The 26,391-nt window shown below is 59.5% G+C and overlaps 3 protein-coding genes across 3 annotated transcripts; 1 reads left to right on the forward strand and 2 right to left on the reverse strand.

Annotated features, from left to right (window-relative positions):
- Window positions 1–699: 699 nt before the first annotated feature.
- Window positions 700–12,221, reverse strand: TMEM130 (transmembrane protein 130). Its single transcript, XM_084886187.1, has 8 exons — window positions 11,659–12,221; window positions 8,592–8,897; window positions 5,876–6,035; window positions 5,052–5,218; window positions 4,778–4,862; window positions 3,537–3,739; window positions 2,548–2,666; window positions 700–2,090 (listed from the first exon to the last, which is right to left on the reverse strand). The coding sequence occupies exons 1-8, from the start codon at window positions 11,741–11,743 to the stop codon at window positions 1,872–1,874; spliced, it is 1,344 nt and encodes a 447-aa protein (XP_084742313.1). The 5' UTR covers window positions 11,744–12,221; the 3' UTR covers window positions 700–1,871.
- A 650-nt stretch (window positions 12,222–12,871) lies between these two features.
- NOP16 (NOP16 nucleolar protein) lies at window positions 12,872–16,641 on the forward strand. Its single transcript, XM_084886230.1, has 5 exons — window positions 12,872–13,076; window positions 13,164–13,272; window positions 14,177–14,246; window positions 15,603–15,709; window positions 16,172–16,641. Exons 1-5 carry the CDS (start codon window positions 12,970–12,972, stop codon window positions 16,313–16,315), a joined length of 537 nt encoding a protein of 178 aa, XP_084742356.1. The 5' UTR covers window positions 12,872–12,969; the 3' UTR covers window positions 16,316–16,641.
- A 743-nt stretch (window positions 16,642–17,384) lies between these two features.
- ARL10 (ARF like GTPase 10) lies at window positions 17,385–25,702 on the reverse strand. Its single transcript, XM_084886224.1, has 4 exons — window positions 25,507–25,702; window positions 24,776–25,013; window positions 22,297–22,472; window positions 17,385–20,228 (listed from the first exon to the last, which is right to left on the reverse strand). The coding sequence occupies exons 1-4, from the start codon at window positions 25,654–25,656 to the stop codon at window positions 20,055–20,057; spliced, it is 738 nt and encodes a 245-aa protein (XP_084742350.1). The 5' UTR covers window positions 25,657–25,702; the 3' UTR covers window positions 17,385–20,054.
- Window positions 25,703–26,391: the final 689 nt, after the last annotated feature.

A 26,391-nucleotide genomic window follows, 5' to 3' on the forward strand; every position in this document is an offset into this window, starting at 1 on the left:
GCAGGAGGGCTGGGTCAGCCTCACCGAGGCGGGGGCACGGGAACAGAAGTGAAGAAGGTGCCGAAACCCGTTTGGCTCAGTGGAGAGAGCGTCTGCCTGCGGACTAAAAGGCCCCAGGTTCGATTCCAGTCAAGGGCAGGTACCTTGGTTGCAGGCATATCCCCGGTGCGGGGTGTGCAAGAGGCAGCTGATGGATGATTCTCTCTCATCGATGTTTCTAGCTCTCTATCCCTCTCTCTTCCTCTCTGTTAAAACTCAATAAAACATATATATATATATATATATATATATATATATATATATATATATATATATATATATATTTAAAGTGAAGAAGGTGAGGGAGACACCTGTAGGGAAGAGCATCTGGCACGGGGAATAGCTAGAGCTCAGCCTGAGGAAGCCAGAGTCACAGGGATGCGCTGGAAGGGGGTGGGGGAGGTGTGTGTGTTAAGGTCATCAAGGTCAAAGGCTCAGCTGCACACTGGTCACCAGAGGGCGCCTTGACAGCCCTCCTCCTCCGAGAGATCCTCATCAGACCCTCATCAGGATGCGGCCCGAGCAGCAGATTGAGCATCACTGACCCGGTCCTGAGGCCCCAGACAGCAGCTCCATCCAGACCACATCACCAGAGACACACACGCCAGGACACCCTGCCTGGGCCAAGAACCACTCAGACGCCGCGCGTGGAAAAGAAAGCGCCTCCGCCTCCCAGCAGGTGCGTGGTTATAGTCAGAGCACGCGGGCTTTATTCAGCAACAATGGCGGTGTTTCAGAGGACCAGCTGCACGGGTGTGTTTTCTGTGCAAAGTCTCAGAGCCAACAATCACAGCCACAGAGCGCCGCCCCCACGCCCTGGCCTCCCCCCACCAGACAGGCCCACGTGGCTCCCGGCACCCCTGCACGGTGGGCGGGGGCCTCGTGCTTCTCCTCTGCACCATAACCTGCTCCCTCCCTCTTCTCTGCCTGCCCCGGCCACTGGTTCGCGGGGGAGAGGCCTGGGCTTGTGTCCAGTCCTGCCTCTTCCTTCTCAAGGCTCCTCTGGGGGCATCTGGGCGGCCACACCACGTCCCCTCCCTCCCACGTCCCAGCCCGCTCCACTTCTCTTTTGCTTCAAGGCCTTCTCGGTGGACGGGAACAGGGCCTCCGTGAAAGGAGGTGCTTTTATGAAGCACTTCCTTCTCACCAAGTATTAGCCCCGCCCCTTCCCAGCCCCCAGGAAGCAGGCAGGGAGCAGGCATCCTTAGTATGGGGCCGGGTAGCTGCAGACACAGTTCACAAAGGGACGGACCAGGCCCAGGAGCTACTGGGGCCCAGTGGGGGTCAGATTTCATCTTTGTTCTAATTCAGGGTACATCCCAGCAACCGGCTGAACAATACAAAGGTCGTCCAAGATATCTGTGTGGCACGTGTGTGTGTGTGTGTGTGTGTGTGTGTGTGTGCTTGTCTCTATGCATGACCTTTTGGGATGTATCCCTAATCGTTTGTGGTCTTCCTCCTAGGTCTCTGACCCAGATAGGGGTACCTGGGGGAGGAAAGCTCGAACCACGTGGCCAGCAGACATGCCAACATGGGAGGATCGGGTAGGGTCAGCCAAGCACACCCGGAGAGAGAAGGTACCCAGTCTCTTCAGAGGTGAGGGGTGGGGAGGACTTGAGAGGTGCTTACAGCAGTGGCTGGGTTGGACAGGTGGACAGATGGGTGGGGAGTGTGACCGAGGGGGCTTGTGGCAGCAGCTGGACTGTACAGATGGACGGATGGCCAGGGCAGAGGGCTCCGCACACATGAACCGCTCCTGCTGGGTGGCAGGCACCTCCTGCAGAAAGCGTGGAGTCGGCAGTTAGTTAAAGCGGAGGCTGGGTGGGGAGTGCTCACACTGTGAACGTTTTGACAGACTTAGCGAGGGGTGGCAGCAGCTCGTGGTTCTCTCGGGCGACCTCCAGGTACTCAGACGGGGTCTCCTGCAGGAAGGGCACGCAGCACATCGGGCAGCACTTGGCCTCAGTAAGGGGCTCTGGGTTCTGGTCAGACACGGGGGGCTCCGGGTTCTTGGGCTCCGGGTCCTTGTCAGACACGGGGGCCTCCGGGTTCTTGTCAGACATGGGGGGAAAGTCAAAGTCAGACACCTATGATGAACAAAACCCCGAGGGTCAATCACCCACCCACCAGGAGCCTCATTAGGTGGCCTTACGAGCTCAGCTGCCTAGTGGCAGCATCTACAAAAACCTTTCTGGCACCGCACAGCTCGCCACTGTGCCCTGGGCTTTTCTGCTTCCTGGGGATCCCTCTTTCAGTGCCCCTCTCCCTTACTAGCCCCTGGGCACAGCTGCCTAGCAAGAGGTAAGTCAGATGGGAAGAAGCCAAATTAAGAATTTTGCCTGGTCTATGCATGCCTCTTGGGTACATCTCCCCCAGCCCCAGGGTCTTGCCCTGGATCCAGACCCTTGCAAGCCCTCTGGCCTTGCCCCCATGTCTCTCCATACAACCTCTCCATCCTCCTCCTCTCAGGACCTAGATGTCCAACCTCCCACCCTCCTTAGCACCCACCTCCACCACGTCCTTCTGTTGACCAGTATTCTTCAGGATCATGAAGATGATAAATCCCATCATCATGGAGGTCAGTATGGCATAGAGATAAGGGAAAGCAAAGCTAGCCGGCTGGAAGACTGAGAGTGAGAAAGGGTGAAGTCACAAACCCAAGTATTTGGTATTGAATGCTAACTCTCAAAAGGCCACAGAAGAGAGAATATTAACCCCACCAGAGCCTTGTTCTTATGTATATGCATCCCAACTAGGAAACTTCAAAAGGAAAATCCAGAATTTCACAAAAACCAAGTTGCACGTGGCAACAGTATCATGACAGAGGCCACGTGCTGGGGAGATGGGGGTAAATAGGAGATGGGGATCATGGTGGCTCATTTTGTGTGGGCGTGTTCATGTTGGGGACACATGTGGCACTGGTAACGTGGAAGGGATGTGGGTGACAATGGCGGTGGCAGCTAGAGAGCGGAGACGCTGGGGTGCCATGGCCGTGGTGGCATTGGTCCAAGTGGCGTGGCCTGGCAGGAGGGGTGTTAATGGCAGTGCAGATGGGAGCAGCAGTTACAGAGCTGGGAGGTATCGGCAGTGCATGTGGTCATGGTGCCGGCCAGGTGGGCCGGTGGTGCTGAGCTGGCTGTTGTTGCTGCTAGCGGTGGGGTCAAGGGTGGCTTTTGCCCCACAACAGTGGGCGGAGCTGCAGAGGTCAGCAGCCAAGGCCCAGCCCTCCAAGGACTCTCCTAGGGAAGACCAGCCCCTCACCACCACCACCACCACCACCACCACCACCACCACCACCCCCCCCCCCCCGGGAAAGGCCAGAAGGAAGCACCACCTAGAATGAATGGTGCTAGAGCTGGCTGGTGGTGGCGCTGGTGCAGGTTGGGGGGGGGGGGGGCAGGTACGGGCAGACGGACAATGGTATTGGGTGATCATTAGGTTCTCGGTGATTCTAGGGTTAGAGGGGTTGGCAGGAGCAGGAGGGAGGTGTCACTTACAGGGGGACCACACCTGGACCCTGTGGTACACATAGGTAATGCTGACGGCGTTCTGGCCCCGGATGTTGATGCAGTAGTCCCCGGGGTCCATGAGGATGACGGTCATGTTGTAGACGGTGCCAGTCACCGACTCCCGGCGACAGTCCTCTTCCATCAGCGGGAAGCACTCCAGCTGGACCCTCCAGCACACGTTCAGCGGGGGGCTGCGGGGGAGGCAGGCCGCGGCTCAGAGAAGGCTGGGCAAGGAGTGTGTGGGCACAGACCACGCCCAGGAAGGGCCAGGCGGCCCTGAATGCCGTGACCTTTCCAGACAGGACCCCTTCCGGACTGGGGGGCGGCCGTGGATGGCGGTGGGGACCCCGAGGGGATGCCAGGCCGCGAGGAGGCAAACGGCCCGCCCGCCCGGGCCGCTGGGGGAGGCCGAGGGAATGCCCAGTGAGGCGTGTGGCGTGCTGGGCGAGCCTCCCGGAGGAGGTGGCCTCTGAGGAGGATCCGGAAGGGGAGGTCGGCTTGGGGTGGGTTGAGAATGGGCTCCGAGCGGGGAGGCGCAGGTCTAAGGAACGCCAGGCGAGGGGTCCCATCTCGCACAATCCCAGGCTCGGGTAACGCACACATTCGAGAACCAGGCTGCCAAGGCCCTGGTTCCCAGCCCATTCTCCAGGTGCCTGCCCTGCCCCGCAGCCTCCTGAGGCCTCACCAGCCACCCCCACTGTGTGTCCTCCTCCGCCACTCCGCTCATCCTCCCTCCAGCCTGTCCCGTGGGGGAACTGGTCTTCCCCTTGGAGGGCTGGGCCCCAGCTGCTGCCCTCTGGCAGCTCTGCCCACCCTCCTGGGGCAAGCACCCCCGGCCTCTCCCTGTCGTGTCACTCACTACCCTCAGCCGAACGCCCTCTTGCCAAGAGCTGGGCCCCGTCCTCCCCAGGATGGCTGGCTTCCGGGGGCTGGACCGCAGGCCCGAGACACAAACGGAGGGCCTTTCGTGAAGGGGACCCTCGCTCATCGGCCTTTGCCCTGATGCCCACCCTGCAGACAGCCCGAAAGGCCAGTGCCCTCTCCCCTGCACCCTGAGAATGGAGCGGTGCCCACGGCTCTCCCGGGGCACAGCCAAGGGGCCGGTTAGCACCAGCCTTCCAAGAGCCCCCAGACTTGCCCCCCCTCGGGATCTGGAGCAGGCTCAGGACGTCTGTGGAGGGAGAGCGGCGGGGCCACAGGTCACAGAGTGCACTCTGGGGCTCACTCACCTCCCCATGAATTTCAAGGTCATTGTCACCTCCTGGAAGGCTTCAATTTGACTGGGCCCCACGACCTGGATGTCCCGAAGGTGTTCTGAAAGGCAGAGGGCCCGTGAGACCTGGTGCCCAAGGTCAGAGGTCTCGGGGCTCCCAGGCGCAGCTGCGTGAGCGCCCTCTTGCCAAAGCCAGGGTTTCGGTGTTTCTGCCCGTGCCTTGTGCCCGGGGCCAGAGGCCGAGGCGGAACCTGCACCCCGCCCCCCATCCTCCACCCCCCGGGACCCACCCTGCAGCTTCATCGAGTCTGAGAAGTGCCCCGTCTTCTGCACGAGGCCCTTCCCGGCCGCCGGCGCCGCCTGCTCCCACGTGGCCACCACTTTGAGCTTCACGGTGAAGGTGCCCATGATCGAGCGTTTATAATAGACGGTGGGGTCTTCCGTCACCATCTGGGTGCTGTGAGGTGACAGGGGGGAGACAGGGGACAGAAGTGACTCTAAGAAGTCACGTGACAGGCCTCGGCGACCGCCTTCCAAACCTCAGCGTCCCTCGCGGACAGATGTGGGCCAGGCTCGCCCAGGACATCAGCCCTCAGAGCCCACACGCTTCCCAGGTTCATCGAAGGCTCAGGAGCCCTCCCCACCCCCTCCTCGCCCCAGGGGATCACAGGCTCAGCACGTGGACTGGGGGCCAGGGGCTTGGGGGAACTCCAGTGGGCGAGGGGTGTCCACTGAGCACCCCCCTTTGCATGAACTCGGGGCGCCCGGGGGCTGCCTGGGCTCCTCCCCACCTGCCCCTGCAGCCTGGCTGGTTTGCAGAGGAGGAGGAGGGGGAAAGGAGGCCGGCACAGGCCCCTCCGAAGCCACATGGAGAGAAACCCTGCCGACCTCGGCCTTCCTCACAGGGCTGTTCGGGGCACCAGTGACCCCCTCCACGAGGTCCCCGGAGACTCCCCACGGGTCCCCACGCACCCCAAGCTTGCCACTGAGCAGGCTCAAGGGAAGAGTGCGGTGCGCGAGAGGGAGTGGGTGGAGGCGGGACGGGACAGGCCCCTGCGGGGACCGCGGGGCCAGCGCGGGCCCAGGGCCGGGGCGCCCAGGGACAGGGACATACCGGTCTCCGAAGTCCCAGTTGTAGAGAAAGGAGGCGTTCCGGAAGAAGTCGCTGGGGTCGTGGAGGAGGAAGGACGCTTTAAAGACCATCTTGAAGCGGTAGCTGCTGGGCCAGGGCAGGGACTCGTTCTGGGCGATGACCAGTTTCCCCACGATGGACTCTGGGAGAGAGGGCCGCCGAGGGAGGGTGGGTCCACGGAGGGGCCGGGAGGGCGGAGCCAGGAGTGACCCCAGGGCCGCTAGGCGGAGCGGCCGTCCCCTCCCCCCCACACACACCTGACCTTCCGGCTGTCAGAGCTGGGTGCGAGAGGGGACCTGCCGGTCACTGCACACACAGGCGCTCGTCCCCCCAGTCATGGCGCCCGCTGGTGGACAGCGTGGAGACCCACAGCCGGGGGGACGGGCAGAGCTTCCGCCCGCACCCCTTTCTACAGGGCCCTGGCCTTTCTGGCACAAAAGATGCCCAGAATGAGAAGGAAGTGGCTTCTGGGAAGTTCTTCACAGTATCACATGGGCCTTAAAGAATGAAACCGGTTTGGCTCAGTGGATAGAGCGTCGATCTGCGGACTGAAAGGTCCCAGGTTCGATTCCGGTCAAGGGCATGTATCTTGGTTGCGGGCACATCTCCAGTAGGGAGTGTGCAGGAGGTAGCTGGTCGATGTTTCTAGCTCTCTATCCCTCTCTCTTCCTCTCTGTAAAAAAATCAATAAAATATATTTTTTTTTTAAAGAAAAAAAGAATGAGCAGGTCTATGGACCACCTCACCATGGTCTGGGGGGACCTCTGTGCTGTGTCCTCTAAAAGCAATGGAAGAGCTGATTTTTTTTTTTTTTTCTCTCCAGCATAAAGCCAAAGGGTAAGGTGTGCTCAATGGTGCTCATTTGGAAAATGCTGAAAAGGAGAAAGAAAATTCTTATCACTCACACACATTTTGAGTGCGCAAGTGTATATCTATATTAAACACAACAGATCAAACTGGTTATAAAATTTTGTTTTGCTTTTTTAAAAACACATTTTTATTGATTTCAGGAGGAGAGGAGAGGGAAAGAGGGATAGAAATATCAATAATGAGAAAGAATCATTGATCAGCTGCCTCCTGCGCTCCCCCTACTGGGGATCGAACCCACAACCCCAGCATGTGCCCTGACCGAAAACTGAACCATGACCTCCTGGTTCAGAGGTCGATGTTCAACCCTTGAGCCACACCAGCTGTTTTGCTTTTTAAAATTTTACAAGGCCCTTGATGGTTTGGCTCAGTGGATAGAGTGTCAGCCTGGGGACTGAGAGGTCCCAGGTTTGATTCCAGTCAAAGGCACATGCCCGGATTCCGGGCTCCGCCCCCAGTGGGGGCATGCAGGAGGCAGCCGACTCATGCATGATTCTCTCTCATCATTGATGTTTCTCTCTCTCTCTCTCTCTCTCTCTCTCTCTCTCTCTCCTTCCTCTCTGAAATCAATAAAAATATGTTTATAAATAAATAAATAAATAAAATTTTACAAGCATGAGTGTCCTCCCAGGACATTACAAACTCCAAACTCAATCAATGTAAAGGTCATTATTGTTCATTACACAAACTATGTCAGTATATTGCTCTGACTGGTTTGGCTCAGTGCATAGAGCGTCAGACTGCGGACCAAAGGGTCCCGGGTTCAATGCCGGTCAGGAGGCGGCTGATCGACGTTTCTCTCTCATCCATGTTTCTGTCTATCCCTCTCCCTTCCTCTCTGTGAAAAATCAGTAAAAATATATTTTAAAAAAATGTCAGTATACTTAACCATCCCCCTCATGGCTGAATTCTTGGCTTGTCTCTATCTTCTACTCTTTTTTTTTTTATTTATTTTTTATTTTATTTTATTTTTTTAAAATATATTTTATTGATTTTTCACAGAGAGGAAGAGAGAGGGATAGAGAGTTAGAAACATCGATGAGAGAGAATCATCGATTGGCTGCCTCTTGCACACCCCCTACTGGGGATGTGCCCGCAACCAAGGTACATGCCCTTGCCCGGAATCGAACCTGGGACCTTTCAGTCCGCAGGCCGACGCTCTATCCACTGAGCCAAACCGGTCCCGGCCTCTATCTTCTACTCTTATGAACACCACTGCCATGAACACCCCTGTGCATACAGCATCGCCCACACGGGGGCTATTTCCTGAAGGCAGGTGATTGAAAAGGTTGTGAATTCCAGGAGAGCAGGGGCCTTCTGGAGGGGGGAGGGCGGTGGAGGAGAGAGAACGGAAATGAGCGGGCCGGATGTAGAATAGCGTTTACATGCTGACCCGCTGCTCTCCACGGGGCCGCGTTCACTCCGGCCCCAGGAGCAGCAGGCGCTCTGAGTGCCGGTTTCAGCACGGCCCTGCCAGCGTTACCCTCTTCTGATCCTTTGTTTCTGTTTTGTTTTTAACATACTTTTATGGATTTCAAAGACAGAGGGAGAGAGAGAAACCGCAACGATGAAAGAGAATCATGGACTGGCTGCCTCCCACCCTGGGGATCGAGCCCGAAACCGGGGCCTGTGCCCTGACGGGGATGGAACCGTGACCTCCTCCTGGTTCACAGGTCGACACGCAACCCCGGAGCCATGAGGGCCGGGCGGGGCCTTTGTTAACCGACCGCAGAGGAGTCAGGGGTCTAGTCTGCGCGTCTGTCGTTACCGCCAGGCTGGACGGCCCCCCGCACCCGCATCTGCAGGCAGATGAGCCGACAGGAGGCCCCACCTGTGAAGGAGAGGACGACCAGGCTGCGCGCCACGGGCTTGCAGGCGTGGCAGTCGTCGGCGGTAACCCACACGGAGACGGGGAAGTCCCCGGGCACGGAGCCCACGGCGCGGATGGAGGACCGGAAAGCCTCGTCCGTCTTCCCCGTGAGCAGCAGCGGGCTGTGCACCCAGTGGAAGCGGAAGGCGCGGGCGCCGGCGGGCAGGACCAGGCTGCCGTTGTCCTTGGCCCCCAGGCTGGCCGTGACCTTCACCTCCGCCCCCGTGGTGACGGGGCCGTCCGAGACGAGGCGCAGCTCGTACAGGCCTAGGAGCCCAGAAACACAAACTGCGTTTGAGGAAGCGGGGGAGGAGGGGACGTGGCAGGAACAACAGGGCCACCCTCTGGGCTGGCTTCTGTTACTCTACTTGACCGGGGGAGAAACTGAGGCCCAGGCAGCTCAGCTGACTCGCCCGAGAGTCCTATGGCTAGTTCATTGTCAAGCTGGGACTCAAACCGGGGCCTGGCGGACTCCGAATCACATGCTCTTCCCAGTGTCCCAGACTTACCTTCCAGAGCGTGTGCATGGCATGGCCTGGCCCTCCTGGCCTTGCATCTCAGCCATGAGAGGGGACTGCCGGCCGCCAGAGGAGGAACCCTGGCAGCCGCTGCTCAGGAGTGCCCACCGCTGCCCGCTCTCTTGGATTGGTGCAGGGCAAACAGAATGCCCCCGCCCATGTCCCCGAGAGGGGTTTCCAGATGCTGTGGCAGAAGCTGCCCCCAGAAGGTAAGGGGCGTGTTTTCCATGGAGGGACCCTGAGCACCCTGGGATCACCCCACTCCCTGTGGTCAGGGAGCAGAACCGGCTGAGATCTCTCTCCCTCCCGCTGGCTGGCCTGTGCAGACAAGAGGTGCTCGGGTAAGAGACCACCCCCTCCTTCACCCTCTGGCTCCTGCCCACCCCCAGGCAAGGAGCATGGCGGGGAGCAGGGCTGGCGGGCGGCAGGGACGTTGGGCTGGCTGCCTGTGAATGGCCATCCAGCATCTGCAGGGACAGCGTGCGTCACTGCGTATGTCAGCACCAGACGCAGATCCGTTGCCAGGGCAATGGAACCGGGAGGGCGGGCTCAGCTGGGAGGAGGAGGGACGGGAGGGAGGGGCTGTGCCTACAGCAGACATTGTGGCGGACCCTGGAACAGCTCCTGGGAGACCCCTACCTGTGCAGACACAAAATGCCTCCAAGGGCACTTTTCTTATGCATTTTGTTGCTGCTGATAACCCTCACCAGAGAACATTTTTCTTTTCTTTTTCTTCTTCTTCTTCTTTTTTTTTTTTTTTTTAGAGAGAGTGGAAGGGAAGGGGAGAGTCAGAGAGAGAGAAACACCCTGTGAGAGAGACACATCCATGGGTTGCCTCCTGCACACACTCACGCCCTGGCCAGCGCCAGGGATGGAGCCTGCCATGGAGATACGTCCTTGACCCTTCAGTCTGAGGCCCGACATGGAGCATTTCTTAGAGCAGGTGTTTCACGGCTCCCGTGATGCCGTCCCTCTGCCTGAGGGCTCTGGGAAGGCTCCAGGACACCCAGGCGGGAAGGGACCACGAAGGCTTGCCTGGAGGAACCAAGCTCAGGTCCTGGTACCCCACGCAGCGAATTCTATCTTTGCCAGTTTGAGAGCCCAGGGACAGAGCCCTGACGGCCTGGCTTAGCGGGCACCAGCGGGTCCTGAGAGACCGAGAGCTGGCAGGGCCACGGCAGAAGGAACGCGGTAACTGCCACAAAGCAACACCCACCCACCAGCAAGCCCTGGGAGCATACACCTTTCTCTGGCAAAAGTGTGTGGAGCCCTGAACATTCTAGAATATGGCTACATCAGCCTTTCGCAGTGTACTCTGGGCACCTGTGACGTCTGGGTTACTCTTTGACGGTCCAGGGCACAGACTTCTGACTCCTCCCCTGGTGCAGGAACCCAGGCCGGTGGACGGGCATCCGAGCCTCTATGTGTCCCCGCGGGTTTCCCCCTCCCCACTCCCAGCTGTTTGGACCATATGTGGGTACAGTAGGCCAGTCTGGGAACCACACAGGACTTGCAAATAATTCCCTTTTTTTTTTTTTTTTTTGTCATTTAGGCCACATTGATCTGGACAGGTAAACCCCATGGACAGGAGGCCATTGCTATCTGCATCTCCAGGGGAGGCAGGTGATCCTGGCCACGTACAGAATTCTCTTATTCCATCGCTGAGGTCCAAGTTCTGGTTTTACCTGTGGCTTGTGTTGCACGGAATTGCCTTCCTCTCTCTCCCATTCTGTAAAATTGTGTGTGTGTGGGTGTGTGTGTGTGAATGAAATTGTTAGGTAATATTTAACATCCCCTCCCATAACCGTCCAAATCCCAACTGTTCCCCCACAGCTCTCCAGCCTGGACAATCCTTTTTTTCTGCGAAAATGAATTCGAAAATGTGGTGCAGACTTTCCAGCAAGGGGGGTGGGGGGGGGTGAGGGGGTGGCAGGAGCCAAGGGAGGGGGGAAGGGAGGGAAGTAGATGGTAGGGGAGGGACCAGGGACATGGGGTGGGCCCTGCGGAACCTACCCGGGGTCCATTTTGGAAATATTTGGAAATATAGAGAGGAAGGGGGAGGCTGGGCTTTGAAATCGCATCCCTGCCCGCAATCCAACACAGATAGGGCGCAGGGCTCTCCGGGTGAGGAGACGTTTTACAGCAGAGACTGCTGCTCCGCGGGCAGCCTGGCTGTTATGTGATGGCTGACCCCGCACATACCCGCCCCCCTCCCCGCACCGCCCCCCACCCCCATCGGCTGCCAGGTCCCCAGCATCGGGTGGGATTCGCGGTTACCGCGCACCGTTCCGAGGGCAGCGCAGGGCCCAGATGCGTGGCAGCGAAAAGCGGGGGGCGAGGGGGTCCCCCTCCAGTGGGGAGACGTCTTCTGGGGAGGGGGAGAGGAGAGGGCTTCCGGCACCCAGCCGGCGGGGTCCCCGCAGCACGGGGGTGGGGGTGCGAGCAGCCCAGGCTCCCGCACGGCCGGGGCGCGGGGCGCGGGGAGCGGGTGGCGGCCCCGGGCGCCTTACCTGCGGCCACCGCCGCGGGGGCCAGGTGCAGGGCGCAGGCGAGCCAGAGGACGCGGCTGGCGCGCAGCCGGAGGGCCGGGGCCATGGCGGCTCCGGGAGCGGCAGGAGCTGGAGAGGACGCGGCTGGACTCCGCGCCGGCGGCCTCTCCGCGGGGCGCGGGGCGCGGGGAGGTGCGGGGAGGTGCGGGCGCGTCCTCGCCGGGGACCCAGAGCCGCTGCGCGCCGCCGCCGCCGCCGGCCACACGGACCCCGGCGCACGTCAGCGGCTCAGGGCCCCCTCCCGCGCCCCCCTCCCCTCCCGCACCCTCCGCTCCCCGCGATCCCCCTCCGCTCCGCAGCCCGCGCCCCCTCCCCTCCCGGCTGCGCCTGCGGCTCTGACTCAGCGCCCGCACCGCGGCCGAGCCGGAGCGGCCCTGTGGTCCCCGGAGCTTCTCCGCCGGTGACGCACACGCTAACAGGTGCGGCTCTTCATTCGAGAAAGGTTCAGAGCCCACCGTGTGCCAGGCGCTGGGCAACGGGCCTGGAGCACCCCCTCCAGAGAGGGGGCTTGCGCACAGGGTCCCTGCCCCTGTCGATCCTCAGTTTACCCTCTGCGCCTGACTGCAACGGTGCTTGTGCGCAAACCTGGGCCCGGTGACGTCGCTGTCACAGAGGGCCTTGCAGGAATCAGACAGCGGTGAGGAGGAGGTGGTGAAAGCCACTGCCCCTTGGCATTCCTGAGCCTAAGCAGGCGCTCCACCTGCCATAACCATGCAGAGCTTGTCTTTCCTCCTAGACTCAGAGGGTGGCCAGGCCGGGCTGGCCTTAAAGACTGGACACCAGCTGGGTCCAGCTCCCCTTTACTCTGTACCCGGGCAAGGGATGGGGCCCAGAGGGAGGGGGTCATACGAGGTCAAGCACGGCCTGCCAGGAGGGAGGAGCCGGCTTTGTGGCACCGAGGAAAGAACGGTGCAGACTGGAGAATTAGCTGCAAAGGTGCTAGTGGGCGCTGCGCAGGTTCCAAGGATGCCTCGGGAGTCACGTGGCCAGGAGACGCGGTGTCCCAGGCAACGGCGCGAAGAGAAAACTGGACCTTAAGCCCCGCCTCCTGGTCATGAAAGGGGCGGGGGGAGGAATTTGCTGAGCATTGTACGCAGGCGCAACGTCTCGTTGCATTCTGGGAGTTGTAGTAAGAGCGCCGTACTGCTCCGGGGAGGACTACATTTCCCAGAAAGCCTGCGCGCAGCCTCCGGAAGGAGCCCCCGCACCGCTGCACGAGGCTCTGGGAGCGAGAGGCGCCGAGTCTGAACCGCCTGAGCGGTGGTCGGCGCGATGCCCAAGGCCAAGGGGAAGACCCGGAGGCAGAAGTTCGGTTACAGTGTTAACCGGAAGCGTCTGAACCGGACCGCTCGGCGGAAGGCCGCCCCGCGGATCGAGTGGTGAGGGGCCCGGGGTTCGGGAGGCCGCGGGCCCGGCGGGCGCGGCCGGCGCGGTGACAGTTCCACGCTCTCCCTCTCTCCCCGCAGCTCCCACATCCGACATGCCTGGGACCACGCCAAGTCCGTGCGGCAGAACCTGGCCGAGATGGGGCTGGCTATGGACCCCAACAAGGCGGTGCCCCTCCACAAGAGAAAGGTACTGCCCCGGCGCCACGCCCCGCCGCAGCGAGCCGGGTTCCGAACGCCCGCCCGGCGCCTCCCCCGCGTCCTTCCCGGTGTGCCACCCTCGCAGCCGACTCGGCCGCCTTCCCCGATGGCCGAGGGTCCTTTCCCCCCGCCTCTCCCTCCCTCCCCAGCACACCGGGCCTGGGTTGGAGCTTCGCCACTTACAGTTTATCTTCTGAAATTAACTTGTGTCCTTTGGCATCTCAATGGTATGCTCCAGAACTGATCTTTTTCTGCCCCTACTTTCCTTACATCCTCCCCCGAGACACCCAAAACTGTCCTTGGTCTGAGGCATCTCCTAGGACCCATTTCTCCCAAGTAAGGATTTTCTGGACCAGCCCTTTAAAAAAAAACACTTTCTCCCCCCTCCACCCCCTCACTAACGTCTGCCCTGCTTTAATTTATAGCACTTGGTGGTGTATTATACATTTATCTCTTTCCCCTAGCAAAATGCAATAAGTAGTTAACCTAGTAAGTGGATTTACTGATTGAATTGGTCCCGACGCCTTTGGCAGGTTTCTTTGCACCCCTTCATGCCAGAGGAAACGGGTGCTCGGTGGCTCCTCGCCGGAGAGATCTGACATCTCCCTGTCACTGTGACATTCCACTGGACCGTCATCCCACAGAGCGAGGCAGACAGGGTCCCTGTGCCCGTTTCACAGGCGCAGAAAGATGGATTGCTTGCTTGGGTCTCGGGAGGATCATGAAATCTCCAGGGCATTGGTGCTCTTTTTCGTCTATTCCTGCCTAACCTTGTGCAGCGGTTCTTACGGGCCATGCCGTGGCATTGGGGTGGGCAAGAGCCTCTGGAAGTTTCTCTCATCCAGGATCCTTCCTTCATCTCCTGGTCTCCCTGGCTGGTCTGTTCTCTGCAGGTCAAGGCCATGGAGGTGGACGGAGGCGAGAGACGTCAGGAGCTCATCCGGAAGCCCTATGTGCTGAGCGGTGGGTGCTGGCCTCGTTCCTCTGGGTTACCATCCAGCCCGGTCAGGGCTGGAGAGGGCAGGAGGAGAGAGCAGGGTCAGAGGGAAGAAGGGAGCTGGCCCGGGGCTCGCACAGTTAGGGCTGTGTCTCCCGCTGGGGCGTGTGGTCTGCTGGCTAAACTCAGGTGTGTGAAGTGAGGGCAGAAATGTTCAGGGAGGATGAGCCGGTGTCTGAGGTCAGAAGAGAATCCCATTAGGTCTCAGGCACAAAGCGCAGCTTCTCCTGAATTTAAGGATGAACAGATTTTTAGAGATTTCACCATCTTATTTAATCTTCCCAATGACCAATTTCATGTTCACAGAGGCCACAGAAACTGAATATTAAAACACAGTAAATTCTGCAGGGAAGACAGAATCCTCTGGAATTCTCTACCCACCCTTCCTATTACTTGTCTGAGGTTTTTTGGGATTTTTTGTTAATCCTCACCTGAGGATATTTTTTCAATTAAGAGGGGCAGGGGGAGAGGGAGAAGAGAGAGGGAAACATCAATGTGAGAGAGACATACTGACTGATTGCTTCCTGCATGCACACCGACTGGGGCCAGGAGCGAACCCCACAACCCTGAGACATGCTCTTGACCAGGAATCGAACCTTCAACCACTGAGCCACACTGGCCAGGGCTCACCTGTCTGAGGTTTTTAATAGCTTTGAATGTAGGATTTGAATGGCCAGACATTTGATACAGAATTGCTTGAGGTACTACTATCCAATATATCTCACTTTGGATTGCATATGTAAAATTGTGATTATAGTAAAATTTTTTACTATAAGCAGTTTGAGCACTTAAATCTGGATAAGACTTGACCACCTCATTTCAGTGAGCTATTTATATTTTCCTCCCTTCAGAGATGAGAAACGGGGAGTGTTTGCCTAGCTATGTTACAAGCAAAGCCATTATTGGCGTTCTCCCTTCAGTGGACAGAGTGCCTGGGCCCAGCCCGGACCCTAGTTCTCATTTGCTGGGACCCGCTATAGCTCGTTAAGAGAAGGGGCTGTTGTGCCGCTGGCAGGGAGCCCCGGCCCACGGACCTCCAGCTGTCCCAGGGCCTGGCACTCAGTGAAGCTGTAAGTTTGCTGCCTGCCTTTTACACCTGAGGCCCGGAGCGATGACTTGCCTTTCAGGGAGTTGCCACTGATAAGTGATTGTGTCCCAGGCAGAGCCTGGGCCCCAAGGGGCTGAAGAGGGAGGTTCCAGGCCAGACATGGGGAGGGAGGCCAAGCCCGTCACGTGGCTGGGGAGCAGCTCTTGGGGCTTGGGACTGGGCAGAGGGGTGGCTGGGAGCAGCACCTCATTCTGTCTCCCGGCTTCTCCCCCAGACCTCGAGGCAGAGGCCAGCCTCCCGGAGAAGAAGGGAAACACGCTGAGTCGGGACCTCATAGACTACGTCCGCTACATGGTGGAGAGCCACGGGGAGGACTACAAGGTGAGCCGCAGACTGTTTGTGATCTCTGCCCGCTGGGGGCCTTTTCCTGCGTGGAAACGGGGAAGAGACTGGCGGTGGGTCCTCCTGGCAGTGCTAATGGCTAAGGTAGCCTGGGGGGCTGGCCCACACAGGTTGGCGTGCTTGCATGGTACTTACAAAGAACCTGAACTACTTGCTGTTTTAGTTTTGGGAGGTTTTTACTACTTGCTGTTAAAAATGGAAAGATCGGTCTACACTGACCTCCCTTCCCCCCCCCCCCCCCCATGCCTCGTGGGGTCGGCTGTGGATGGAGCGTGAGCTGCTCAGCTGGCCCTGTGGCTTCTGCCTCCGTTTCCCCATGTACACTGTGGCTTTTGAGGTGAGGAAGCTGAGCCTCCAGGCCAGGAAGTGGCGACCCCCTCCATGGAGCTAGGATTGAACCTTTGCCTGTCCCTCCCTCAAGCGGCCCTTCTCCCTTCGCAGGCTATGGCCCGGGACGAGAAGAATTACTACCAAGACACCCCGAAGCAGATCCGGAATAAGATCAACGTCTATAAGCGCTTCTACCCAGCCGAGTGGGAAGCCTTCATTCATTCTCTGCCGAAGAATGCGATGGAGGTGGAGTGACTGGTTTGTGCCTGCCCCAGGCTGACGCCTCCCCCTGGACCCAGAAGCTGGAACTGGGGCCTAAGGCAAGGAGGGGTGTGTGGCTAGAGACCGCCCAAACCCTGTTCTCGGGGCCAGGCCTGCCTGGTTTGGGCGGCATGAGGGGGTGACTGCTCCGTAGCGGGGTCACAGGCAGGTGTGGGTGGGCACTGGCGTTTTGTCCGTCTGCGGCCGTGAATAACAGGAAAGTTCCTGTTCCTGTGGCTTCTCCTACAAGCACCTAAACGTCTCTTCTTGCTGCTCTTGGAAAGGGCTCCGTGTTTTTACATAGATTATCTCACATGAAACTGTGAGGTGTGTGGTTTTGTCTTCACCTTACCTGTAAGGAAGCGGGCTTGATGGCATCAGGGGTGGGGGTTTGAAGTCAAGTCTTCCCAACGGCTCGGCCTGAGTTTCCGCTTGCTCCTCCCCCTTGGCTCTGAAGGCGGCGCCCTGACCCCCTTCAGGCCACACAGACCCGGCAGTGACGGCCATGGGCACAGCACGCGGCCTTTGGAGCTGGTCTATGGCAGAGCTCGAGGGCCTTCGTTATTTGACCTCCTAACTCTAGTCCTTCACAGCATCCCAAACTCAGGCCGAGACTAGCCTGGCCCCTGACCTTGTTTCTTTACCAGTTCAGTGCCAGTTTTAGGAGGCCTCCCCTACTACTATCCCCTCCAGCCCCCACGCCCCACTTCCTGTCAGCAGTCACACCAGCCAGAGCTGCCTTTTCATCTGCTTGACGCCCCCTAGACCCTACCAGAGTGCAGGGACTTGCCTGTAAGTGCGGGGGAGCGGCCTCCTGTCCGTGGGCACAGAGGCTCAGATATCCCTGCTCCCATTTCCACCCCTGGCTGACGGGCCAGAGCCAGGAGCGGGAGGGTCGGATGCTCCCCAGAAGGCAGAGACCAAAGCTGGTGCTCCTCACCACCCACCCTGTGTGCTGCAGAGCCCCGGGCCTGGGACTGACAGATGATCGCAGCAGGTGTTCTGGAACCACCCGCTGCAGCTGTCCCCGAGGAGACTAGCACCCACCAGTCAGAATCAGGACTCCAGTGAAAGCACACCTTTTTGGCATTTATTGAGTACCTCACACACCACCAGCACCCCACCCGCTGTCTGCCCTGGGCCTGTGGTCTGGGTGCGAGGCACAGGCAGGCAGCAAGGCCCTCTGCTTCCAGATCTTCGATGGCAAACCTCCCCTTGTCCCTCAGAGCCCCGTCCCCTGGGGCAGCAGATGAGGAAAAGTCGGCGGGTCCCTTTTCAGAGCTGCTAGAAAGGACATGTGAGCAGAGAGCAAGCACGAGGCCACCGCTCCCAGGCCAGGCAGCTGCTACTAAACTACATATGAACAAAGTTTCCCGAAGGCAGGTGGGAAGGTTTCATGGAGAACCCGATGCTTCAGGCACACAGGCCAGTTAGATGTTCACCAGAACTTCCGCGGAGGGTGGGGTAGGGGCGCAGTGAGGACTGACTCCGCCCATCAGCACGAGCTCACGCTGGGCAGCTGTGGGCACCAAGAGGTGCGAGAGGCTTCTTGGGATGGGCAGTCAGTCCAGCGTGGTGGTCCCGGCAGCCTGAGAGCCCTTTTGGCCGGACTGTCCACGTGCCAGCTCTGGGCCAGGTTGGCCCGGACACCCCCTACCTGTTCCCACGCGGAGACCGGCCAGGAGCTGGTCAGGGCAGCGGTGGGAAGTGCCTCCCAGGAGCCTTGCTGCGATGAATCTCCAAGTAACGCCTGGTTCCCCAAAGCACTTATTCGGCTCCCGAGTCAGTCACCCGGCCAGGCAGCCAGCTGCTCCTAAGAGAGCCTGCTGCTCTGCTTTGCTCAGTCAGGTCCCGGCGGCACTCTGCTTCAAGCCCGGGCCAGCAGCCCCGCACAGGAGCACAGCGGCCCGCCACGGGCCTGCTGAGGCTCGACACAGGCAGACTGAGCGTCCGTGTTCCATGTGAGCATCAGGGTGGTGGCGGGCTGGCCCTCCAGCGCCCCTCGGCAGTGTGACTTCTGATGGCACTGCATCTTTTGGTTCTGAGCGGTCTTTAGAAGTACCTCATGTACATGTAGTTGAACTCTATTTGAGTTCACCTCTCCCCACTGGGACTGTAAAGATTGTACACAGGGAGAGACTGATACTCACAGGCCACAGGCAGAGCTCAGGGAGGAAAAAAGGGTCCCTTGCCAGCACTGGTTCCAAAGGTAACTTCCAAGCACTGGGGTCCAGGTGGGGTTCGCAGAACACAGAAGTGAAAAGTCAGAGAAGTTTCAAAGGCTGCTCTACAGTCCAAGCCGTTTCTTAATTGTTTAAAATAAAAGCAGACTTCTTAATGCGGAAAATTAACCCAAAGCCAGCTCCTCTTCAGCTCTGCCTCCCTCCCCCTCTTCTCCCGCCAGCTGAAGATTGAGCACAAAGTAAACAAATGGAAGGAAGGCACGGAACCTGTTCTCAAATGGAAAGCAAACAGAATTGATAAAAAAAATAGCCCATTTGTGGCCACTGGTTGGTCAGTGGCCCTGACAGACAGAAGGCTCCTCTGGCCTGCATGAAAGAGAAGTGTGCAGACAAAATGCTCCTGACTGGCCGGTCGCTGGAAAGAATCCTGAACGAACTGGAGAGAACACCAGGAATTCCGGCCAGCGCTGCGGTGGCTGGGCGCCCCCGGGCCACCCTGCTGGCTGGGCCCTCCATCCCATTTCTTTACCGGGATTTACACGATTGAAATTTCCTCTCCCAGAGTCTTCTGTCATCCGCACAGAAGGGACCTGGCACTGATGGAGGTCCAGTTCATGCGGATCAGCATCCTGGTGTCATTAAGGTCAAAGGGCAGGGGGAGCTACAGCTTTGGCTCCTGGACCTGCCTAGCTTATCACGGCATTAATGATTCTAGCATTTTCCTCGAAGACCCAGACTCCCATGGCAGTCGTCTGGGGTTCTGATAACAGCACCTAGAGACAGAGGCTAAATCTTTGGCCTGTTCCTTATATAAATAAATAATCACAATGCAGTTCTGCATCAAGGCCCAGCTCTGGTGGAGTCTTCAGTCTCCTCAGGAATGGCACTCCAGTCTCCCCGCTATGGAAACCTGGTGCTGGCACAGTTAACACAACAGCAGCAGCTTCTGTCTCCGGGTGTGGGGGGGAAATTCAGTGTTTCTGATTAGGGTGACCACCACTCACTCTGCAGTCATGAGGGGGTGGGCTAGGCCTCAGCTTGGGGAAGCGGGAAGGTTGCAGACCCTTACCAGGATCTCCAGGTCTGTCCTTGCATTTTTCTCCGATGCTGGGAAATGCATTGCTCAGTTTGCAAACACACACACACACACACACACACACACACAGAGAAATCGCCTTCCTTTTAAAAGGATGGCCCCGGGGCCGGAGGGGAAGAGACTGGTCAAGGCCACAAACCAGATGGGCAGAGCTGGGGCTGGAGGGCCACGTGGAACTGAGCCGGGGTTCACTGGGCCCTGCCTAGGTCCTGTCTGCGAGGACTCAGCCACCAGGCCCTGCAGGGAGGGGAGCACTGAGCCCACCCGCCGCCTCACCCCACTGCAGCCCCAGGGCCCCCTCACCAGGAAGGCTTCTGCGTGGTTCTCGGCCCTGCTGAGGGCAGGGAGGGAGGGACGTGCTGCCACCAGCTCCTGCCCCCGGCCCAGGCCGGTGATGGAGGGGCAGGAGCAGCAGAACGGGGGCTCCCAGGGCCGGTGGTGAGCAGGGGCCAGCCTAGGAGAGAAGCTCCAGGAGCAGTTTCCAGATGTGGACGGTGCCGCGGTCTTCGGATCGGGGTCCCACGGGGGCGATGCTGGTCCCCAGGAAGAAGACCTCCCGCCGGCGGTAGACGGCCTGCAGACCCAGCTCCTGCTGCAGCTCCACCAGGCTCATGGCCTCGCTCAGGTCCTGGCGAAACACCACCGAGTTCCCCAACACGCAGCGCCTCTGGGAGCAAAGCTGAGCTACCGCAGGGAGCCCGGGGCCCACGCTCCCAGAGTGGCCCCTTGGTCCAAACCCTTCCTCTTCCCTGTCTTCCCTGTGCTAACCTCTTCATCACCAACCTCTGGGGTTAGAAGCGGCGCTTCCTATGCATCAGGCAGGCACTGTGATGGGTACCGAGTCTTGTTCAATTCTCAGTTTAAACCAACTGATGAGGACACTGGCTCAGAGCAGGGGAAGTCATGGCCAAGGGAACAGAGCGGGCAGAGCCACATTTCACACTCGGGTGGGTGTGATGCCCAAGCTGAGGACCCTGCAGGAATCGGCTGTGTCCTGACTCAGCAGTGGAGAGGCCTTACAGTGGTCACTTCCGGAGAGTCAGCCCCCGCAGAGCTTGCTGGTGAGGGGATGCTATAATTTCAAGCCTGGCTTAAGAGGGAAAGGATTCTTCTCGGAGCAATTCACAGAATGCTGGGACCTTCAGTGTTGTCCCCGGTAGGTCCAAAATTGGTATAAATTGCCTAAACCGGTTTGGCTCAATGGATAGAGCGTTGGCTTGGGAACTAAAAGGTCCTGGGTTCGATTCCGGTCAAGGGCATGTACCTTGGTTGCAGGCATATCCCCAGTAGGGAGTGTGCAAGAGGCAGCTGATCGATGACTCTCTCTCATCGATGTTTCTAACTCTCTATCCCTCTCTTCCTCTCTGTACAAAATCAATAAAATATATTAAAAAAAAACAAACCCAAAAAAAACAAAATTGCTATAAATTACAGTTTGTATGTAGGGTGATGATGTAATTCACTGTCCAAACTGGGGTGTTTCTGAGACTCCAAGTAGTTACTATCGATAATTATACTAGAATAACAGGCATAAATGGGCACTGTCCCAGGCAGGCCAGGACGTACAGTCACCTGTTTATAAATGTCACGTATTTCCCAATAGGCAGGGGGAATCTGACGCCAAAGACCCAAGCCTCTCCCCAAACAGGTTGGAAAGGTGTCCCATGGCACTCAGGGACGTGGGCACAGGCCACAGGAAATACTTCAGGACTCCGTACTGGGGCAGGTCACCTGTGCTCAGAACGGCACTGAGGAAGGAGGCTGCTGGGCCCAAGGCACAGCTCTGGCACCCAGGAGAGGTGGAGTGCAGCGGTTAACAGCAGGCTATCTGAGGGCGAGCTGAGGTCCAGGCCTGGCTTTGCCACTTACCACCTAGAACTTGGGGCACTCGGGACAGCAGCAAGGCCTGTGCGGGGTTTTGTGGGACTGATGTGAGGTCACGGTTGCCAGGTGCCAGGTGCACTGTGAGCACGCACACCGGTGCCAGTTATTAAACTCATTCTGTCAATCTCCCCTCCCTTCCCGGCTTTAGCTCTTTGACCAGAGCCGGAAGTCACAAGGACACAGCGGAGTGAAAAGGCGCAGGTTTTGGAGTCAGATATCCCACTTTCACTATTTTTACTGTGAACCACCGTGGGTAGATGACAGAACCTCTCTGAGCCTCAGATGCCCTGTCTGTAAAGTGGAACTAGCATTTCATACCATGGAGGGTCAGCAGAAGCATAATATGAAAACATTCAAAGCCACACCTGGCATCTAGTGGATACTTCATAATGACTTCTCATTCCTCTAGGACACGTGTCAAACACAAAGCCCGCGGGCCAAATCCAGCCCACCAGGCCTTGCAATGTGGCCCGCACCGCGCTGTCATCACTGCACTCCACTGTCAGTTTATGACATTGTCAGTTTATGACTGTTCAGTAAACCATTCGGCCCGCGATTTAGGCTGGATTTTAGATTTTGGCCCCTTCTCTGATTGAGTTCGACACCCCTACGATGACCAATGACAGGAGGCAGAAGGGAAGGCAGAAGGACGGGGTTATGGGGTGAGGAAGGAGCAGGGGCAGGGTGGGGGACAGGCTCTCCGCCGGGGTCTGGTCATGGGCCTGGGCCTGAGTCCCTCCCCAGTGCACCCTGGGTACCCAGCCCAGCCACGTGTGATCAGGTCTGACTGAGCCAGACTCCCGGGGCCTCACCTGCTTGTTGGCCACCACGACGACAGGCAGGTCCGGGTCCCTGTCCAGCAGCCTGTGCAGCTCCTGCCGGGCCCAGGGCAGCCGCAGCCGGTCCGCCGAGTCCACCATGAACACCAGCACATCCACCTCGTTCACAAACTCCCTCCAGTAGAAGCGCATGTTCTGGCTGCCACCGACTGCGGAGAGGCCAGGGGCCAGCTCAGAGCCTCCTAGGCCCTGGCTCTGCAGACAGCCCATCCCCACCCTGACCCAGCTTCCCGCGGCGTCACCCACAGGAACAAGGAAAAGACCGGGCTCCAAAGCCGATCAGACCCGGGTTTAGTTCTGCCCGAGCGCGGGGTCTCCTGGACAAGCTGCTCCCTTCAAACATTAGCCTCCTCCCTGCTAACCTTCCCTCACGGCCAACCCCAAAGGCACACACGCACTGCTCTGTGTGAGGGCTGGGGGTAGTAGGTGCTCAATAAACGGTACTTTCCACTGCTTCCTCCTGGCCGCCTCGCCTCCTGCCGATTCCTGGCTTCCTCCTGGGTAAGCAGCTGTGGTCAGAAGCCAGGACTCCCTGCCCTGCTTGTGCACAGCCATTCTCCACTCAGCTCCTTCTGTTCAATCTGGTCACCCCACTTCCTTCCCCCAGAAATGCCATCGTCAGTCCTACCATATAGGCCCCCAATGTGGGCTGCCTTCCTTTTCCTTCTGTCCCTCTGCACAGTCCCCACTGGTCCCCCTGCAGCTTGGTGTTTCTGCTTATAATTCTGACCCTTGCGGATGCTAAGCTCTGAAAGTTAGAGCCGTTTCTCTCTGTTTCAGCTCAGACCCCCAAAGCCCTCAGCACAATGCCTGGCACACAGCAGGCACTCAACAAGTACCGACTGAGTGCCACCAGGTGCCAAGCACTGATCGGGTGCTGGGGAAGCAGTGGGGAGCGGGGCAGCAGGGGCCTGCTCTCATGGGGTTCCCCGCACTCAGGACAGGCAGCAGTAACACCAGCGCGTTTCAGAAAGGGAGGAAATAGGACAGGACAAGTGAATGTGGCTGTGGGGCGCCTCTGGATTGCAGATCTGAGAAAGTCTCCCCACGGAGGTGGCATGGAGCCGAGTCCGGGCTGATGAGGAGGAAGCAGCCATGAAGAGGCAGAGAGAATATTCCAGGCAGAGGGAAGAGCACACGGGAGAAGGTGGCCAGTGCCTGAGGCACCACCGGAGGGAGAGGGGAGCCAGGACAGCAGGCCTGGCCGGGGCTGAGCCTCACAGCCTGGAAGGCCAGGGGGGGCTATGGGGCCCTGACGGGTTTTCAGAGTGACCCGATCTAAAGACCCCACTGGCTGCCCTGGGCACAGGCGGAGAGCGGGAAGACCAGCAAGGAGGCTGCTGTACTGAGAGGACTCGGGGTTGGATAGGCAGACGGTGGCGGAGGAGGGAGGAGTGGACAGACCAGAATCCGGGCAGACAAGGATAAAGCGGACAGAACTAAGCTAATTCAATGGCTATAAGCAGCGGGGGAGGGAAAATCAAAGACCCCTCCTCAGCTGGGTTCCAGGCCTGGCGTCGTAGGAGACCACGCGAAGGGCATGTTCTGGGGGGATGAGAGGCCCAGGTCTCCAATGGACACCTGCGGCCGAGTCCAGGCTCAAAGGCCCTGTGGAGGCAGCAGTTACTGGCCAGTCCTGCACCACATATTCCGATCAATATGGAACCACGTGTATGGCAGTGGTCCCGTTAGATTCGAAAGGGGCTGGACAATTCCTATTGCCTGGTGACATCGGAGCACAACACATTGCAACTGCCTACAGTGCTCGGCACAGTCCCATGTGTCCGGACTTGTGCAGCAGTCTGCACCACCTAGCCCAGTGGTCGGCAAACGCATCAGTCCACAGAGCCAAATATCCACAGCACAACGATCGACATTTCTTTGGAGAGCCAAATTTTTTAAACTTAAAACTTCTTCTAACGCCACTTCTTCAACATAGACTTGCCCAGGCCGTGGTGGTTTGCGGAAGAGCCACACTCAAGGGGCCAAAGAGCCGCATGTGGCTCACGAGCCACGGTTTGTCGACCACGGCCCTAGGTGTCTAAGTGAACTCCATGGTGCTCGCATGAGGATAAGATCCCCTACGGACGCCTTTCCCGGGAAGCATCCCTGCCCCCGTGCCTGCGGATGACTGGACACAGAGCTAGCCGTTAGCACCGTGCCAGGCACAGGGGCTGGGGCTGCGGCTGGCGGGAGGCGCAGGCAGGAGGACCAAGCTGGGGCTGCCTGTTCATAAAGGGCCCCCTTGTCAGGAGGCTGCTTTTGCACCCTGCGCCCGGACCCGCGGGAAGACTTTCCTACAGGGGTGAGATCTGCTTAGGTGTGCATTTAGGAGCCACCCCCAGGCAGAGGGCCCGGCCTGGGTGCCATCAGGGGCTGGGGAGGCAGTGTGTGTGTGTGTGTGTGTGTGTGTGTGTGTGTGAGGGTGTGGAGGGGCGGGGGGTCTGCTCACTCTCTAGCAGGTCCACCTGGAAGTTCCTGGTGGGCAGCCGCACGGAGTTGAAGCCCCAGGTGGGGACGTGGCCCTGCAGCGGCCTCTTCCCGGACAGCACCCGCAGGAACGTGCTCTTCCCGGCGCCGTCCAGCCCCAGCACCAGCACCTCGCGCTGCTCCAGCTCCTCCAGCTCCTCCAGCTCCTCCAGCGCCGGCTCCTCGTCCCCCTCGTCCTCCTCGTCCTCCTCGTCCTCAGACTGCGGGCACAGTCAGGCTGCAGTCTCACCCTCCGGCCTTGCCTGTCCCGTCCCGGGGGCAGACCGCCGGCACCACGGCGCCCATTCCGCTCCCACCCGCAGGGGCGGGCAGGCACGGCCTGGGGCATCGGGACGAGCATGACCCTCGGAATCCCGAACACCCCCCCACACCCCGGCCCCTGGTGGCCTCGGGCCAAGCCCGCAAGCCCCGTCCCGGGTCGATGGGACCTCGAGTCCGGGGACCCGCAGCGCCTCCCGACATCCCCGGGCCGCGCGCTCTGCGCAGGCGCCGGGCGGCGCGGACTGCACGCGGCGGGGCCCCACTCTCCGCCCGCGGGGAGGCCGACCCCCAAAGCCCAGGGCCCCCCAAAGCCCAGGGGCCCCCCCAGGCCCAGGGCCCCCCAAACCCAGAGCCCCCCACCCCCACCCCGGCCCCCAGGTCTGCACCGCCCGGCTGCCCGCGGAGCCTGCGGGAGCCGGCCCCCGCACTCACCTCCCACTCGTCCCACTCGGGGAGGCCCCACCAGCCCGCGCCGCCCCCGCGCCCCCGGTAGGCCTTCCAGAGCAGGAAGAGCGCCGAGCCCAGCAGGGCCGCCGCGCCGCCCAGCGCCAGCACCAGGGGGCTCAGCGGCCGCGGCGCCATCGGGCCGGGGGCGCGGGGCGCGGGCGCTGCACAGGCCGGGCCGGCGCCGAAGATGGCCCCGCTGCGCCGCCGCCGCGCCGCGCCCACCCACCCACCGCGGCACACCACAAGCCCCACAATGCACCTCTGCTGTCGCGACAGGACGCGCGACTTGGGGGGCGACGCGAGCCGGGGCGCAGGGACCTCCGCCCCCTCCGCCGCGTGCGGGATGGAGCGGAGGCTGCGCCGGGAGGAGCGGGGCGCGGACATCAGCACCCACCGAGCTCCTCCCGTGCGCCCAGAGCTTAGCTCCCGCCGCTCCGGTTACCCCGTAAAACAGGGCCCCCCAGGAGGGAAGGCCGGGGCGCACCCCAGTGCTGCGTGCCTGTGAGTCCAAGCCACCTGTTCCCCTCAGACCCCAGGGAGGAAATGGCTCCAGGGCCCGTCTGATGGGTGATGGACTGGCTTTTTCAGGAGCACCGAGGTGCTCACTGGGAATTTATTTCCGAGGGAGAAAAATGACCCAAAGTGTTTTCAAATGCCATCTTTTTTTTTTAATTTTTAATATTTTTATTTCAGAAAGAGAGGGGGAAGTAGAAATGTGGACAAAAGGGGCCACATGCTGACCGGACAAGCTCAGGGCAGCATGCGGAGGGACGTAGGTGGGTTACAGGAAACTCATTGGTGACAGATTAGGGAGGTGGGTTAAAGCAAAGCAGGTCGAGGGGGGCATGGGAGGGGACCCCTGGGATTGGA

Source organism: Pipistrellus hanaki (assembly GCF_964339955.1).
Source record: "Pipistrellus hanaki genome assembly, chromosome: 5".
NCBI lineage: Eukaryota > Metazoa > Chordata > Mammalia > Chiroptera > Vespertilionidae > Pipistrellus > Pipistrellus hanaki.